The sequence below is a fragment of the Chlamydotis macqueenii genome, chromosome 1 (assembly GCF_036417535.1).
Source record: "Chlamydotis macqueenii isolate bChlMac1 chromosome 1, bChlMac1.mat, whole genome shotgun sequence".
In the NCBI taxonomy this organism is placed as follows: Eukaryota; Metazoa; Chordata; class Aves; order Otidiformes; family Otididae; genus Chlamydotis; species Chlamydotis macqueenii.
Window position 1 is genome coordinate 153059387 of NC_141556.1, and position 17549 is coordinate 153076935.

General features: G+C 46.4%; 2 protein-coding genes across 3 annotated transcripts in view; one reads left to right on the forward strand and one right to left on the reverse strand.

Annotated features, from left to right (window-relative positions):
* COL4A2 (collagen type IV alpha 2 chain) overlaps positions 1-12817 on the reverse strand; it is a 145413-nt gene extending 132596 nt beyond the window's left edge. The window contains exons 1-3 of one of the 2 annotated variants that reach the window (XM_086770520.1): positions 12321-12817; positions 11386-11490; positions 11186-11246 (exon numbers count right to left, since the gene is read on the reverse strand). In XM_086770520.1, coding sequence (XP_086626646.1) covers positions 11186-11246; positions 11386-11429 — 105 coding nt within the window. In that variant the 5' untranslated portion in view covers positions 11430-11490; positions 12321-12817. Of the gene's footprint in view, positions 1-11185; positions 11247-11385; positions 11491-11755; positions 11878-12320 lie in introns of those variants that run through there. The other variant, XM_086770512.1, reaches the window with a different exon arrangement.
* COL4A1 (collagen type IV alpha 1 chain) overlaps positions 11925-17549 on the forward strand; it is a 127172-nt gene continuing 121547 nt past the window's right edge. The window contains exon 1 of the mRNA XM_086770532.1: positions 11925-12194. Within this exon, the coding sequence (XP_086626658.1) occupies positions 12132-12194 (63 nt within the window). The 5' untranslated portion in view covers positions 11925-12131. The remainder of the gene's footprint in view (positions 12195-17549) is intronic.

Genomic DNA, 17549 nt, shown 5'->3' on the forward strand with positions numbered 1-17549 from the left:
CCAGAAAAGAAGGAAATTTCTTCAAGCTACAGCAAAACTGAGTTGGTCTTTCATCCAAAAAAAGAAAGAAAAAAACAAGCAATAACCTTGCACTTTTAGTTTAATTCATCATTTTCCCATGTTCTTTCATAGGAAAACAGCACTCCCTTTTTGACAGTAAGCAAACTTGGAAGTAGGAAGAAACAGTAGAAATTCTGAGATTGAACAGCAAAATTCCCACAGCTGAAACAACTTCAGGGACATCAGACCACATAAAGACAATGAAACGGTCCCAGGCCTGGCTTCTCAGCTACAGGGGAACAGGACTTTCCTCAAAGAAAAGAGTAAATTTATGTTTACAGAAAAGCTGCGAACAGTGGGGGATCTTGAGATGAGAGTTGAACAGTGTTAGGAGGGTCCCTGTCCCTTTTTAAATAAAAAATTCCTGTTTCTTCTGTATGTACGTAAAAGGATTTGGGGAGTTGACATTTCTGCACAGATGGATGGATTACCATGGGGTTGCCCATTATCTGCATGCAGCACTGTAATCTCTCTACAGGCTGTGTCTGCAGGGTAAGAAGTGAAACTACTTGACATGTGCACGTTCACATCCCTTTATCTCCTGAGAAGGATGAGCTTTAATGCCCCCAAATTAATTACGCTATTCTATGAAGTTATGTGTGCTTGTCTTAATGGAACACTTTTTTTAAAGCCTATTGAAAGACTGGTAGCCTCAAGGCTAAGAGCACATGGCTGGGGTGGATCCCAGTCTACCTCTCATTCATAACGAATGATGACTGTACTTCAGTTTCTCTCTCCTTGTTTACACTTGTTACTAGCTTTATGGAAGACAGTGAATGATACATGACTAACATTGAAATCACTTTAAATGAAAATGAAATACCTTGAAGAAGCAGTAAAAATTACATCATCCCTAATTTGAGATGGTATACTTCCAATAAAGCAGCTGACAAGCCTGGAGTCCACCTCATGGAAACTGGATTCTATAAACAAAGAGCTCCCAACATGCCAGTACGATGTTTCTGACTGCCTCTGATTTGGTCATAGTAACTGCTGTATGTTTTTCCTTGGGAAAAAACCAACAGACCAGTTGGTTCAAAACATGAAGCCCTGCATACCTACTAAGCAGCGCAGGATCATGCAAGCATATTGCTGCAGGGCTCACAGGGATTCCTTACTTAGACAAATTCAAGACTACAGTCCCAGTCTTCAAAGTGATTTAAGATCCAGCCTCAGGCAGCCTTACTAATCACCCATCTACTCAACAGTGACCCTATGTAGTACTGTATCCCTAAGGGACAATACAAACCTCAAGCAAAAGATGAGAGTTGTGAAACCAGAGGTAACATTTTCTTGAAGTTCTCTAATAACTTAGACTATAGAACACACCTTATCAAGAATGGGTACTATCTTATCCCCTTGAAGGCACAAACAGGACTATTACAAATGAGTAACAACAAAAAGATTTTAATGTTTCCTCTCTTACACAGAATTATAATCAGATCAGTATTGGTCAGAGCATGCATTGGATGGATCGTGTAAGATGTTTGGACCTTAATTTGATGGCATAAATTAATAAAAGGAAATAAATGTTAAAGAGAAATCTTTTTTTTTCCAGATTGTTCCCCAATCCATTGGTCATACAAACTTACTTAGATAATAATCACTTGGAAGAGATTCAGTAATAAACAGTTTGATGTGTGGAAACAGTACCATATTTCATACCCTATGAGTCTAATCAAGTCTATTTACTCATCAGAAACGGGTACTGATGCCTTTAGTCCTGGGTTGCTGAACGGATGGAGTGCCAAGGTCTCTCCCTCTTCCCTGTGACTGGGCCAAAAGCTAAACAGACTATCTTACAGAAGACTTTTTTTTTTTTTTAAAGCAGTATTAATAGCTTAAGAGACAAGGCAGAAAGCCTGTGATCTGCCAAATGAATCAAAACTGTTGCCATAGGCAAGGACTGGAAGAGAAAAGTAAGAAAGAGATCTAGACTGGAAGCTGATACTGCATGACTGACAACTGATAAACCCTAGTTCACAGCAAATGAGGACAATTAAATCCCCTGCCTCCTACGACTCACCCATCCTTGACTTTACTGTAAAACCAGAAGGTAAAAGAGGACATTTTTGCCATTCCACTCACCTGACCACTCCATGCAGATGAGAAATCTCTTGGGAGAGGCAGGCAGTTGAAGGAGATGCACTGCAGCGTTCATACTTTCCAAGAACAGACTGAAGTGCAGCTGGGGAGTACAGAAGTCACCAGAAAACGAACACATAGCGAAGTGCTACATACTCTAGTCCCTGTCCCTTCCTTGGGAATGACTACTTTTCCTAAGATTTAGGCACAACAAAGAGGACTAGTGAATATTTTTTTCATGACTCTGCTTTTGCAATTTGATTTGTGGCCTGTTGCCATTTACGTTTATTTACACACTTATTTTTGTCCCTTACGTTACTTACATGATGTAGATATCAACAAATATGGCATGATAATGTCATGAAACATCACATAAAGTTTAAAACAAAACTATCATGAGCAGTTTTGGTTTTCCTTGGTGTAGATTTCCTATTTGAGCGGGTGACATAGCAATACTGCAAGTATTCAGAATGCTAGCTGACATTTTCTGCACCTCACCATAAAACAGCCGAGTTCTTCTATTTCTTGCCCACTCCGGTAAAACTATCCAATACCCTGATGCATATGAGAAATGAGTGTGGGCCCTGATTTCCAGCCAATTAATCTGTCACAGTTTGAGGCACACATGCTCCATGTTCACATTAATGTATTAAGTAGCCCTGTGCCCCACAGCTTGACCATCTGTACTCTTGCTGTCAGAAAGGTCCTGTGCATGCTTGTTGCTGGGGCAAGGAAGCTTTCGCTTGCTTTGCTTCAACAAAGACATTTTTGGGCATGGTGCAGGAGTCAGCATAATGTAAGAACCATAGGCAGTCTCTAAGGGGCCGCTCTGTTTCGGAAACTAAGGAGGCTAATGACCAAGGCTAATTACGGTTACGGACATGGACAGACTGTGCCAACTGACCACAAGGGCAGAGAATACACCTGGGACTCTGCGGTTTACTGTAACGGATGCAGCCAGAGAGGAAGTAGCCTGTGGGCTTTCGCGAGTTAAGAGATAACAGATGTGTTGGCTACTTCATGGGCACATACAGAGGACAGAAGATTTGGGCAACTTTATACTTACTCCTTCACAGCTACTCTTACCACACACCTGCAAAGCACCTGGGGAAAACCCAGCTTCAGCCCCACACCACAAGGGAAATGCTTAAATTTCCCTGTTCACTTCCTTCTTCCAGCCAGTGTCACTTAAGATTTTCCAAGTGTCAAGCAGAGACGTTTGGGCCCCTTCCAATAGACTGTTTCTCTGGCTGCTGGCTCGGGGAGATATGCAGGCTTCCCATGCTCTGCGGCCCCAGCGGCTATTCCCAGCCCTGCGCGGGAGCGGCATTCCTTTCTGCCCACTCCCTTTGCCGTGGCTTCAGCCGGCAGCTCCGGTGAGCAGCTCTGCTCTCCTCCCAGAGTTGTGCTCCCCAGGGTCTCCGTGCACATGTGTTCAGGGTGCCATAAGACTCAGACCAGGTGGCAGAACATCAATTACAGCGGGGTCAGTGAGGCTGCAGCTCAACTGTTCAACTGTAAAAATGCCTTTCCTCATCTGTTTGCAGCATGCCTAGGGACTGCACAGGCAGAGTGGCAGGAGTCAACGCTGCACAGAGAGTGACACACAAACGAGTGTGATGGGAAAAGGGAGAAAGTCTGCTAAGCTTTCCTGCCCCTACTTTCAGAAGTGATTCTCCTCCCCATGGCTGCAAGGAGCAGCAAGCACGGGCAGGACCTGACAACAGACTTCCAAGGTACCAGCATCAAATTGCCGATTTGTACAGATGCTTTTTTTTTTTTTCCTCCTTCTTTCTTCTTTTTCTTTTTCTTTTTTTTTTTTAACCGTCAGTGAAGAGCGGGTTTGTTTCCAAGCCTGCATTTCCGCAGAAGGCAGGGATGTGCAGTGAGGCGGTCAGCTTCCTGCGGAGATCGGAACTGCGGCCTCCACGGACGAGGACGGGCAGAAGGGCAGCCGTGCTGCTCTACCTGCCACACCCAGCACCCATGGCTGGTACTCACGCTCCAGGAGCGGTGTTGGACCTAAACACCCAAGAGTTCAGAGCTGTGGTTTGGGACAAGGCTTAAACCTGAGGCGGCTAGTTGTTTTCTAATGATACAAACAAAAAGGAGAAAAAAAACCCCAAAACCATAACACCCATTTGCAGAAGAGGACAAATGGCAGGGTTTGTGCTGTATCCAGAACATTTCACTTTGCCTGACATCCCTTTTTTGTATACAGCCTGATCATATAGTCGGAAGGTAATTTTGACCAGCAAAGAACCTTTAGAAGCCTTGTGAAATATAAAGGAAAAATGTAGTTGGGATAAAGAATTTGTTACTTGGCTCCACCAACCAATGGTGAGAGGAGGTGTGGGCATGATCTGCAGCTGAGACCTGCCAAAAATAAGCCAAGCCCTATTTATCTGAATGATCTTTACTTGCTGACTTCAGAAAGCTACTTCAAAATAAAGGTTGGGATAACTTATGAATAAATAGGATGTCCGAAATATCCCAGTAAGTGTACAGCCCTGGTAACTGATATGATCTAAATGTTCTTCTGATCTCGCATGTTGAAAATAAAAATAGAACTAACTGGCAAACTTATGTTGAAACTCTTTTTTTTTCTTGACAAAAAGTCCTGTTTTGAGGAACATCTGCTCTGCCAGGAGTGAAAAAGCCAAATAACACCACTCTTTCAAGGCTCTGGTCAATTTTGAAATTCTGTCTCGGCACTCCTAAAACATGCTAGTTTCCCAAAAATTTCCACCCAACTTTGAACTGGCACGTCTACTTTTTCAGCGCGCACATTTCCTGCCCCTCGGCCTCCTCCCCAGGGCCTGCTGGCTGCCTCGGGCCCCGCTCCTCCATCCCACCCCAGGGGAGCCCTGGGGCCAGCCGGCCACCTGGGCGCAGGGCCAGCTCCTGGTGCAGCTGTGCAGCCGTCCCTTGCAGAGGAGTGTGAAATGAGCTGTGTGGGAAAAAAAAGCCATGAGAAGTGGGGCTTTCCCCTCGGCCTGCCAGAGGCTTGGGGTCAGCCATGCCTGTGCCCAGCCACGGGCCTCCCTGGCCTCCACCTGTGGGCTGACGTCCCACCTGGGCCTTGGCCCGTCTCCATCCCCATGGCTCTACCCAGCCATCTAAGGCTGTGTCCGACCCTGGTGACCATCCCTGGACCTGCTGGGTGCTGTGGTGATGTGCCAGGAGGGTGATGGCCCTGCCTGCCTCCCCTCCTCAGCCTCCATCTCTTGTCTCCCTGCGCTGCCGCTGAGGAAACCACGTCCGCATCTCCCCTTGTTCCCAGGGTGCACAAATACAAAGGCAGAAACTGAAACACATGGATTCAGAAAGTGCAGTAGCCTCGTGAAACATTGGAAACTGTTGAAGAAGGGAAACTGTGCTGTAAAAACATGATTCAGCTAAAGTATGTGCAATTACTCATGCAGATGTAACTTTGCTCATTAACTTCTCAGTGAAAGCTTTTCCCTTGCTACACATCATTTCTAGGGTCTGAAAACAAGAAGTACGGTCATGATTCACATCAGCACCTTCAGCTTCCAAATGGACAAAAAAGAGCACGTGAAAATCAACAGTAGTCACAGTCCTTAGTCACTCAGAAATGTTTGCATGATAAAAATCACATACTTTCACTATGAGCTGAGTCAACTGCTGCTGTCAACTAGCTGCTGCCATTTTAAAGAAAATAACTGTAGAGAAACACTAGGAAATACTGCAAATTTTGCTATGGTTTTTGCTCCTTAGGAGTAAACAAGGTACTGTGAATAGCACAAGACATTAGTTTCCTAAGGGAGAAGGAGTTAGAGAAGATAAGCTGCCTTCTTTGGCAAGCAAAGATACCCTAACTGTAAGCTACTAAATTAACTTTGAACTCTCCCAAGATCTTGGATCAGTATAATACAATATGAAGAATGTTCCACTCCTTGACCAATTTTTGGCTTGGAAAAACAAAAGCAAAGAACTAATAAAGAATAGTCTGGTCTCAAACAAGAAACTCACTAGTGCAAAAACAAAAAAAGATCCCCTAACACAAACTGTGCTCTGAACTACTGAATTAAAATGTTCATTAAAAATGTGTTTGCTTGTAGTATAACTGAATAAGTCACAGTGCAGCTTTACATTCTGGGTAAGGCAAATCTGTTTGGACTTACAATTTTTTTTTGCACAAAATTTAAAAAGTACATAGTGGCTTTAGAACCATAATGCAGAAAGACTTCCTGTGGTGCAATTACTACACAATAAAACCCAGATGTGCTACTTTAAAAGCTTGAGGAAATGTGATGCTGAACTTTTGAAACTACTTTCACAGAAAAGTGACAAAACCAACTAGATTATTTCATTGTATGATAGTTTACCTTGTCAGGATTCTTGTCTCTCAATATCAACATCTTAACCTTTGAGAAACATGGGAAGCTGACAGAACTCTGTCTCTTCTACCAGATGCAGCATGACCATATAATACACCATTTAATAACTCTAAAGAATAGAATTACTCCAAATATATTATTGCAGACATTGGAGCAGACAGAATATGAGAAAGAAAGGATCAGAAATAACGAATTTATAGCTATGGACCATAGAATCATAGAATGATTTGGGTTGGAAGGGACCTTTAAAGGTCACCTAGTCCAACCCTCCTGCACGGAGCAGGGACATCTCCAACAATGATACGTTTCGATGTATGCAATACTTGCAGTGAGCGTGTCAGTCTGCTGAGATCATAAAACTGCTGACAGGTGAAATCCTGGTTCTGATGAAAGAAAAACCAAAATTTACATTTGGGCAGCCATCCTGCTGCCCATCTACAGCATGGTGTGCACTGTGACCCTCATCATGGAAACATCACTGCCAGATCAAGGCATGGCTGTTGGTGTTGGTGAAAGTGAAGGGTTTTGCCTATGCAGCTGCCTGGATGCCACGTCCTTCACTCAGGGCTTCTCATAGCTCTTTAACGGAGCTGTCCCTTATTCACAGCTCCATGACTGAATGTAGAAAGCTTCCTGAACTACACAATAATTCTTTCAGGGTTCAAAGAAATTTTGAATAAAGTAATCAGATATGCTGGGAGGCTCCCTAAAATGCTAGTTTTTTTCAAGGTATCATTACTCTGTCCAACTTTCTTACAGAACCACACTCTTACTCAAAGATGAGCCAAAGATGAGCCAAACGGTACACTTATTCAAACAGACATAAGTAAGTCACGTCTGCTATTGTGGAAATTCCTCAAATTAAGTTGTTCTAAAATAGGATTGCAATGTTTCTTTTTGGGAGATCTCCTAGACAGAGCTATTTCTGAAGCAGTGCACAGGTAGGGAGCCTGGTATCTCCAGAAGAGACCTGCATGCACTAAGTAATGTGGCAGAAGAAATTGATACATCAGATTGACAACTCATTCCTAGATCACCTGGGCAGTACACATGCACTACTAAATTTTGCACACCGTGATCCTAGTGCATACATTCACAGTGGACATGCCCAGCAGGACGGTCCAAGTGATTACTCCACCCTGGCTTCTTTCAGCCTGGAAATCCTGGGTTAATGTAAAAACTCCTCCTGTTTCAACCAGACAAAAGTTTCCAAATGGAATAAAACAGGATACATCTGGGAAAACCTGGATGTCAGATAACCACAGAGAATTGACACATTTTAACTTAGAACATTAACTTAGGCACCTGTGCCAGCAATCTAATTTCACTACAAAATCGACAGAAAGAAGTACATAGAAACGTTGGCTTTATGCTCTCTTTTTAAGGATTGTTGCTTCTCCCTTTTTGATGTCATTCCCCCTAAGATATCCCTTTACAATGTCACGGAAGTCAAGAAAACTGTATCTCATGCACTACTTTGACTCTATTTTCTTTCTATATAAATCTCTCTAGACATCTATAGATGTTCTCCTTTTCAACAGTTGTGATGTGTTACTTGTAATTAATTTTGCAAATGTTAATCTAAATTATTATCTTTCTTTCTCTTATCCAACAATCATTCCCTTCTTTTCTGGGATTCCATTGCTCTCATCAGAATACAGCTTGAGAAAAAAAAAAGTAATTTTCATTAGCAGCAGTTTAAAACTTATACTAAGGAGGCACCAAGAAAGTAATCAAATGTTACAAAACACCTTAAGAAGTGAGCTTTGGGAAAGATAAAAGAAAAAAAAAAAATCAGTGTTAGCAGAAGATACATTCTCTCTGAAAGAACAACAATCCAAGAATTTTATTTTGAATGCAATATATTTGCAGGGACAGAAAGAGGGAGAAGAAATCCGCAAACTTGGCTAAACTGTGGGTAGTTAACACAACTTAATTTTATTTAAGCCAGATGAGTATTTACATCTACAATTTAGAATAGTTCCAAAATTATTTGGGGCCTTCAACATCGTCAGCCAGTGTATGCTAAAGATAACTGGAGCCTGATCGACTCCATTTGGCTGTCTCTCCTAGTATTTCCATCCAGGGACTCCTCTTCCTTAGTCATCTTCAAGCCTGCAACCAGCATCCTCTCCTCTTGCCAGAGACACCATTTCTTCCCCAATCCTCAGATATCCTAAACATCCTCCTCCTTTTTCTTCCTGCCACTTCTTTCTTTGCTCGGAAACATCCGTCTCCCTAACAGCTAACAGCAGCCTGCCAGGCAAGATATCCAGTCAAATGCTCCAAGTTCCTCTCTTTCTCTCTCCCTCCTTCCTGGCTTTCTCCTTCATCTCATTCCAGTTTCTTCCTGTGTGCAACATCACTCATTTGTCAACACTTATCTCCAGCAGTAACTCAGTCACATATATATGGCTGTCAAACTCAGCTGCTCTGCTTGTCTCATTACAGGCAGATCCATGACTTTTAAGACTCGGTCCCACAGACTTTAATCATTCATAGCATTTTTTTTTAATCCAAGCTAATAAAACACTTCATAACGTGAGTACATTAATCCGTGTAACAAATAGTGGAAGATTCAATGTGACAAAGAGGATTACAATATAAGGAGCATGACTGCTAGCAACTCACCTGCCGTTACTCAGGTGCTGCTGCTTCCCACACACCCCTACTTCCCCTCTTTGCAAACACACCCAGACCAAAGACATCACTGCGAGGAGCAAACTCACCCCTCCTCCCACCTCCAGCTGCCTGCTCCTGGTCCCATACCAGCCAAGTTTCTATGAATACAAGTGGTGATCTGATCCAGTCTAAAGTTACTCTCACCCCTCTTCTGTTTTTGGGGACCAATTAGTTTAAACGAGTAATTTTCCAATTCAGTTCACCACGTCTAGTGGAGGAGGACTTGTGCTGGCTGAGGGAAGGGAGTGGCATATGGGTGGAAAACGAGATAAATATTTTGGTGGCAATGAAGCTCTAATTTTTTTATGGAAATAGGAAATCAGAACCGAACTTCCTCACTCACATTCACCCGGGTGATTAATGTCCTACGCAGCCACTACCTTAGGAACTGTTACATCAGGGAAATTAGATCTCCAAGCAGACCAATTTATTCTTCCAAAATACTCTGACAAAACCAGCATTTGGAGATTCAAGCAGCCATGACCAGAGTGCATCCACCAACCGAGGCAGCTTGAACGCCTCTTTGGTATACCTCTATATTAACACTGCAGCCTGCAGTCTACAAGCAAGAACACGAAGGAGAATGAATTAGCCCACGCAATAGCTAAAGCTCAGGTATCACACCATGCACACCACAGCACAACTTCATAAAAAGAAGAGTCACACCACTAATGGCACCTTTTTTTTTTATGTCAGCTGATCCCAGTTATTTCATTACTGCGCCTAAAACGCTTGCACGGTCACCAGCCTGCTCTGGTTTCAATAGCACATGGTAATAGTATCATCCATTCAGTGCTACTCAGCAGAACGATGTTTCTACCAAAACACAGCAAAGAAAAGTAGCACGTGACACTTGAGGGCCTCGCTCGCGTCCCTTCCCATGGGGCTGTGGGGCTTCCCCAGCCTGCCACCTCTCGCTCAGCCACCACGCGGAGGGACCAACCAGCCATGCAGATCGACGGGCAAGCTCTGGGTGCCAACCACAGACTGAGTGCAGAACACCTGCTGCAAAAGCCCTAGTATTTCCCATTTCTTAATATATCATGCCATCTCGCCACAAAGATGTAACCACATCAGGTGTCTGTAAGGAGTGTAAAGTCAGTGAAAGCTGCAGACAGTAGGATTAAAATATAAGTAGGTCAGCTTTTGAAAAAATGTAATCAAGGTCCCACTTGCACATCACCGCAGAGCCTCACCCACACGTGGTGGCTGACAAATCCATCCACAAGCCAGGTCCTGGCAAACTTTCAGTTTGCCGTACTCAGGCCTGATCCAAAGCCTACTCGCATCAATGAAAATCGTGCCATTAAATTCACCAAGCTTTGCAACAGGCAAATGTTGTACTCTCATACACGTTACCCCTCACTTCTTTCACATTCTTGTGACAAAGATCCCAGACTTCATTATCTTCTGTTTACATCCACACCTCAAGAGCATGGTTGCAACCACCTGTAGAACATCTAACTTACCCATTTTTTGGATTTAACAATTTAATTTAAACAACTATTTATGTATAAACATGCCTCTGATTTGTAAAATTAAGCCGTAACCTCAACTCCTCAGTCCTCAGACGAGGTCTGTACTTAACTGAAGATATTTAAGCTGCAGCTTAACTCCTCCAAAGTACTCTCCAGTATCTATAGCACTGCATTTTTGTCCCACCCACCCGTCTTGGAGCTCCTCTTATTAAAATGAAGACATTCTGGGGCTTGCTTTGCTCTTGCTTTAACAAATGATCCAATGTGAGCAAAAGTAACGGTGGAATACTTCAAACAACCTGACAGCGAAGCCTTACGCTTCTCTGTTAAACATGGTTTTGTTAGAGGCCGTAATCTGCAAGGCTTGCAGAGATGATTTGTTGGTTGTTTCCTTTAAGGGAATGACAGATAAGCCATCTGGCAAAGGGAAATACAGTTCCTCACTTTTTGGTACCAAGGAAACTGGTTTTTTCCTCCTCCCTCTCCTCAGTAAAAGTCATATGGCATTTTACTTACGGCATCCACTTGGAGGGCTGAGAGCGCGACTTCCATCAGGACCAGCAGAAGCCCCACATCCCTGCAGGGAAAGGTGAATAAGCACGGTATTGTTTTAAGCTAGCACAATGCAAGCACGTGAAAACACTCCGCAGTTAAAGGCGACGATACGACTTTAAAACAAAGTTCTTCCCGAAAGCTAGCCGAGCGGAATTACTTACTGACAAACAAAAATACGTGCAGTGGGAAGCGGCGAGATGTCCATTTTCGCTCCCTTCCCCGTCCGGGGGCTCGGCTCAGGGCTTCCTCCCGCCGGACGGCCGCCCCTGCAAGGCAGAGAAAAGCCCGCACGTAACGCCGGTCCCCTCGGCGGAGCTCCCGGGGCTCGGCGACGCGGCTGCCGGGGCAGAGAGCGGCCCCACCGGCCGGGCAGATCCCACCCCGGAGTAGGGAGAGCGGCGTCCCCCCGGGCGCGCGGCCACCTGCGGGGGCGCGCACCTCGACGGGGCGGGCAGAGCCAACGCCCCCGACCCCTTCCCCGGTCCCGGTCCCTTCCGCCGCCCGGCCTCGCCACCCGCTCCCGTTCCGCACCGTTGCGCTCCGCGCTGCCGTGCCCTCCCGGGAGGCAGCGGCGGTGTGGGGCGAAGAAGCGTCGCGCCTCCCCCCTCCGCCCGCCACCCACCCGCGGCGGGGGGGGACAGGAGAGGGAGGAGGAGGAGGAGGGGGGAGGAACCGCGGCCGGCGGGGAACGGGCGAGGTTGCGCCCTCCCAGGGTCCCCGCCCGGGGGGAGGAGAGGAGAGGGGGCTGCCGCCGCCCATCGGTTACGGCGCGGCGAATTGCTCGCCCCCGAGGCATTGCAGCCGCCGCGGCCGCCACGGAGGGGAGAGCTGTGCGTGTGGGGCCGGCCCCGCGGAGCACCGCGCTGAGCCGCCCAGGGACCGCCGGCGCGGCGGGGTGCGCGGCAGCATGCGGCTCTGGCTGGGCTTGGGGTTGCTGCTGGGCGCCGAGCTCAGCGCCGTGTCTGCCGCGGTGAGTACACGGGGGAGCCGCTGCCCCGGGGCTGCGCGGAGGGTTGCCCACGCGAGACGCCCTCACGGGGAGGCGCGGGGACGGGACGGGGCGGCGCAGGGCACCTCCACCCCCCCCCATCCCTACCTTCTGAATTTGCGCAGGGCCTCCGCTCTGGGAAGGGTGGTGCTCCGCTCAGGTGGGATTGGCGGGGATGCCCGGCTGCCCTCCGCGGGCGCGGAGCGGGGCGGGAGGGCGAGGAGGGGGCGGCACCGCGCGCGGGGACTCGATCCCCCCACGGGCGGGCGGCGGGGATTCGGTCCGGTCTCGCTGTCCCGCGGCTGGGGCGAGGAGCGGCGCGGGGTGGGCAGGGAACGTAAAGCACGCACCCACCCGCGACTTGAAAGTTGCAAGTTGTGTTTCCACGGTAAACAAGAAAAAAAAAAAGTGAGCTTTTGTAGAGGAAGAAGAGGAATAGGAAAAAAAAATGATAAAAAGTGGTTGGTTCCTTGGACCGCAAGCGCCGTGCTCGCTGCCTGTGACCCCCGCGATGGGCAGTGGACCAGGAAGGATCCTGGTGTTAAAGCTGAATTTTGGCACCTTTCCCAAGGGAGCCAGCTTCAGCCACGGACGCCTAAAATCGAAAGTATGCAAGCAGTTCACAAGTTTTTCTCGGGAGAGAGCTAGTTTTATCACTGAGATATCGGCTGTCCTCTTTCCTTAAGTTAAAGGACTCTCTTTCCCGGCGCTCCTGAAGTATTTGTGCGGTTCCTTCTGTACCTCTAAGTAAAGGGTAGTTGACATCATAATTTGAAATAGGTCATCTTTCCGAGTCTTCTTGGTTTTTTTGCATTTGATGAGGTTGATGTTGTAGTAGTGAAATTCAGGGGTGCAGAAAGCTTTTCAGTAGCCATGAGCGGCTGGATGTTTGTCATGCTTTCTGCTATAAATGTAGGATCTTGTGTCAGTGATCAGTAAAGGAAGCACCGGAAAGGCTCTTTTAAAACTCTTTTTCTGCAGTTTCAAATGAAATTAGGTTCTATAATGAATTATGATATCTCTTTACGCCCATGGGGATGGTATGTATGCCTTGAATCGGCTGAAGTAAGAAATGTGCTGAACTCCTGATGTCTTATCTGTTGCTCCTAGGCTGATGGTATCGGGCTTATTGTGGTTGCAGTAAATCACTCGGTGATGCACCTCTTAGGCGATTCACCCATCATGTGGCATTAAGCAGATTAAACTGTATTCCTTTCAGAATCCAATTGATTTTAATTAATGAAAGTCTTTTGAAGTAAATGATCCTCGTTGGAGTTCTGAATTTGGTATTCCTAGAGGTATTAATGTCTGCCCGTGAGATATGTTTCCCGTCTTACACTGTGAAGTGAAGTCATTGGGTAAACCAATCAAAGTCAATCAAAGACAGAAAACTACATAGGCAAGATGTGCTTATTAAAAGAAGATAGAAACTTTAATATCCAGTATGCAATTTCAGGTCTTCTGTAGCAACTCTGAAGAGTCTTTGCTTTACAAGTGCCCTGTATGTGCTGGATAAATTGTTTTATTAAAATCAAGATTCCTTAAAATGTAATCTGGAGCTGTTAATTATACTGTGATGTTACCCCCGTAATTAACCATTCTTTCTATGCAATGCTGGCTGCAGATGTACAGTTCTGCTGGGAAACACAAGTTTGCTGTGGAAGTTGAGCTCCTTGCAGTTTTGTTGCCTTAGATAAGCTTTCAGCCGTACGTGGGTGGCCTTTCGATTGATTCCACACTGTTGCCCGTTGCTAGCGACTACCCAAAAGGCGATGGAGACTGCCATTGCCCGGCAGCATACCAGGCGTGGGTGGTGGTCGAGGGGCTTCTCTTTGGAGGTCCTCGAGCCGGGCTGATGCCTCTGAGTGACTGGGGCTGGGTGGTGTGATCCACTGTACACCTGGGCAGGGCCTCTTACTTCTGCTTTTGGAGAGCCAGCAGAGCTGGCCCAGGTTGTGTGCAGTGCTGCTTGCAGTAGGCTGAATGGAGCAAACGCTTTTCTTCTGAAAAAAAAAAAATCCTGGCTCTTTCCTGCTCCAAAATAGCTTATATTAGCTAGATTTTCTAAAAAAAAAAAATGTATTTGTGCAGCCATGGTCTTGCCATGTTCTTAACTGCCCTGTGGCCTTCATCACAGAATCACTCAGACTGACTCTCCAGTCTCAACCCTGGAGATTGTCTAATCCACCCCCCTGCTCAGAGCAGGACCAGTTACAGCAGGCTGCTCAGGGCTGTGTCCAGCCAAATTCTGAATATTTCCAAGGATGGAGACTCCACAACCTCGCTGGCCCACCTGTGCCAGTACTTGGTCACCCTCACAGTAAAAAGGTTTCTTCATAAGTGCATCGTGGTTGTGCAGGGGTAACTGAGGCTTGAGGCCATGCTGGTGCGTACCAGAAGCAGCTCGTGCTGTGTTGGTGGTGATGATTCTGCGGTGTAACAGGGCTGACAGAGTGAAAAGTTGTTTTTATCACTGACATATCCGTGATTAAATACATACAAGAAGATTTGGAAGGACTGCTCTCACAGAGATGTTTGACGTAGCAAAGCCTTGAGCCAGCCGTTGTCAGGGTCACGTGCCTCAGGACAGGGAAGGGAGCTGCTCCGTTGCAGCTCCCACAGGTTGTAATGTGGCACTATAAAGTGCATCCAGATGTGGCACTGGAAGCTCAGTGCTTTTTATATCGATCAATTATAATTAAAATATTAATTACAGGTAATCTGTGCTTTTGTACCATTCTCTGCTTTTGTCAGGAGATTTATTTTCAAATTATAAGGAGAGTAGAGTGGAAGACGGGGCAGTAGATTAAGGTATTTCCAGGTCAGGCTGAGAGACTGCTCCCACGAGACAGTTATAGGAGAAGCTTGTTTTGATGGATCTCTGCAGGGGCTCTCATTTCTGACACTCTTCAGACTGCCATTTCCTTTGAAGAAAGTCCATTTCCTAACATTAGTACTGCTTGCTTGAGAGATGACAACGCCATGGGAATCCCGGTTTCATGTTTCAGTACCTTGTTGATGCTGCTGCTGCGCCCGTCCTTGTGCTTTCTGCTATGGAGCAAGATCTTCCACCCGCACTTGAGCCCTGGGGCAAGTCGCCTTCCACACGTGTGCTGGGCTGGCTGCCATGTAACGCTGGAGGAACGGAGGTGATGCCCTGTGCTCCGCCGCTTGGCACTGGGCTTAGTGGTCTCCCTGAGTTCCCAACCCATCTTCTGCTTCATTTTTAGTGTTGGCAAAATGGGAACTGGGACAGAGCTCAGACCAAGCTCTCTCTGGCTGCTAGGAGAAGGTGGGCCAAAAGAGTGATAAAAGCATGCATAATTTTTTTCCAGAAGGGCAACGCTGATTCTACCAGTGCTGTTTGAGCCAAGTGTCTGATAGCAGCTGGGGACACACTGGTGGGAGGCCAGGAGGTTCCTGTCCCCGGGTGAGCCCCGGCTGGAGTGTGCCCCATCCATGGCTGGGCAGAGGCAGCTGTGCTATGTCACTCTCACGCCTCACTTGTGTCACCCCTCCTATTTTTAAATTGTATTTGGGGCTGCAGTCTGACACATACAATTCTAGACCAAAAGTGAAAAAATAAATTGCTACCAAGTAGTCTGAATGGTTTTTCTATTCTTCTTTTTTTTTTTTTTTCATTAGGATCATAGTTTATTGAGATGAGGTACAGGGCAGATATACCGAGAGCAGAGAAAAGAAATGACTTGCGTTTTTGGCGTGTGGCCGAAGAGAAGTTGTATGACCGAGTCTGAATGACTGGCAGCACTTCTTGTGGGTGTGCTTTTACTAGTGAAGTAGGGCTGGGTTGAGCACCTGCCGTTGACAGCCATTTGTGTTTAGGGCTGCCACTGTCTTTGATGCTGAGAGACCTGTCCCCTAAGGCTATTTGGCATCCTTGTCCCTGAATGTCCTCAAGGACTTGGCAACACCAAGAGCATGTTAAACAAACCCTGACAGATTTTGGTTCAGGATAGAGATGTGGTCACTTCAGTTCAGAAAACATGGCCAGAAGGAGAGACCCAAATATCTTGCAGTAAGTTAAGCACCTCTTGGGCTAGAAGGCTTCACAGGGAAATGGGAGATGGGGTTCTGTTCCCCATGGCGGGATGCGGGAGGATCTGAAGAAAAGAAGTATAGCACTCTGTTTTCCTCCTGTTGGAGCGAGGTGCCTTGGTAGGAAGAGATGTGAGACCTGGGGTGGCCAAGGGTGCACTGCAGAGGGCTGTGAGAGCATGGGCAGGAAGGTGGCCTTCCAGCCCGTGGTGAGGAGTGATTGCCGGGGAAGTGGTAGTCATGGGTTCGCCTGTCTGCCCCAAGCAGTGGGAAGTCATTTGGTCAATTTATATAGGGAGCAAAATGCACGGGCACTTCTGGGAGCAAGGGGGCAGACCTGGTGGCTTCTTAATCCCAGGGGAACATCCTTTGCCCTGCTGTCCTTCCTGCCTGCTTCTCCTCTCTCTCCCTCTGGCCACCTTTTCTACAGCATCACAGCACAGGGAGTCAGAGTCAGGAGAGAAGGGTAGGCTGTTTTGGGAATGCATACCTGTTCGCTGCTGGCTGTGTTGGAAAGTGCTGTCCCTGAGCCTCCCTGAGCAGTCACTCCTGACTCATCTCGATGAACTTCGTTCCTGGAGCCAGCTGTTGAGCGTCAGCACACGCAAGTGCGTTCCTGGACCGTCATCCCAAGTAGCACAGTTTTCGTTTCAGGGCGTTTGTGTGTATCAGATGCCTGCAGGACTACTGCAGTGTTTCATTGCAGCTCCTCTGCTTGGCATATGTAATCCTGGGATATAATTAGATTATATAATGCCTGAGCTTATGCGGGATGTATATGCTGTCAATTGCCTTGATCATGTGGAGAAATGTAGGATGGCTGCTGCAGGCAGCTAAGACAATTGTTTAAAAATGTCAGAAGCCATCTCTAGGGATAGGCTTATGAATATTGTTCTTTTTATAGAACTAGACTAAACAAAGGAAGATTCAACAACCTCAACATGAGAATAAATTGACTTACTTCATCAGTGTTTAAAAGTTACATAGTGCTCCCTTCCCAGAATTTCTGTTGACTTCTGCATCACAAAGGCCCTTAACACCTTGCAAAATTTGGTCAAAGGGAAAAATTTGGGCATGGGCTATGACCTGACTGGAATAGCAACCTGTGCCTTTAATGAAGAGTTGAAGGTGTAAGGTACTGCTGCAATTTAACAGTGTTTGTGGGAAGATAAATTTTTTACTTCTCTGGGTTGTGACTGGCTGGAATTATTCTTGGTGATTTAATACATTGGAAAAGTATGTGGCATTAGGCCTCCAAGAGTCTTTATATAGCTGTATCTT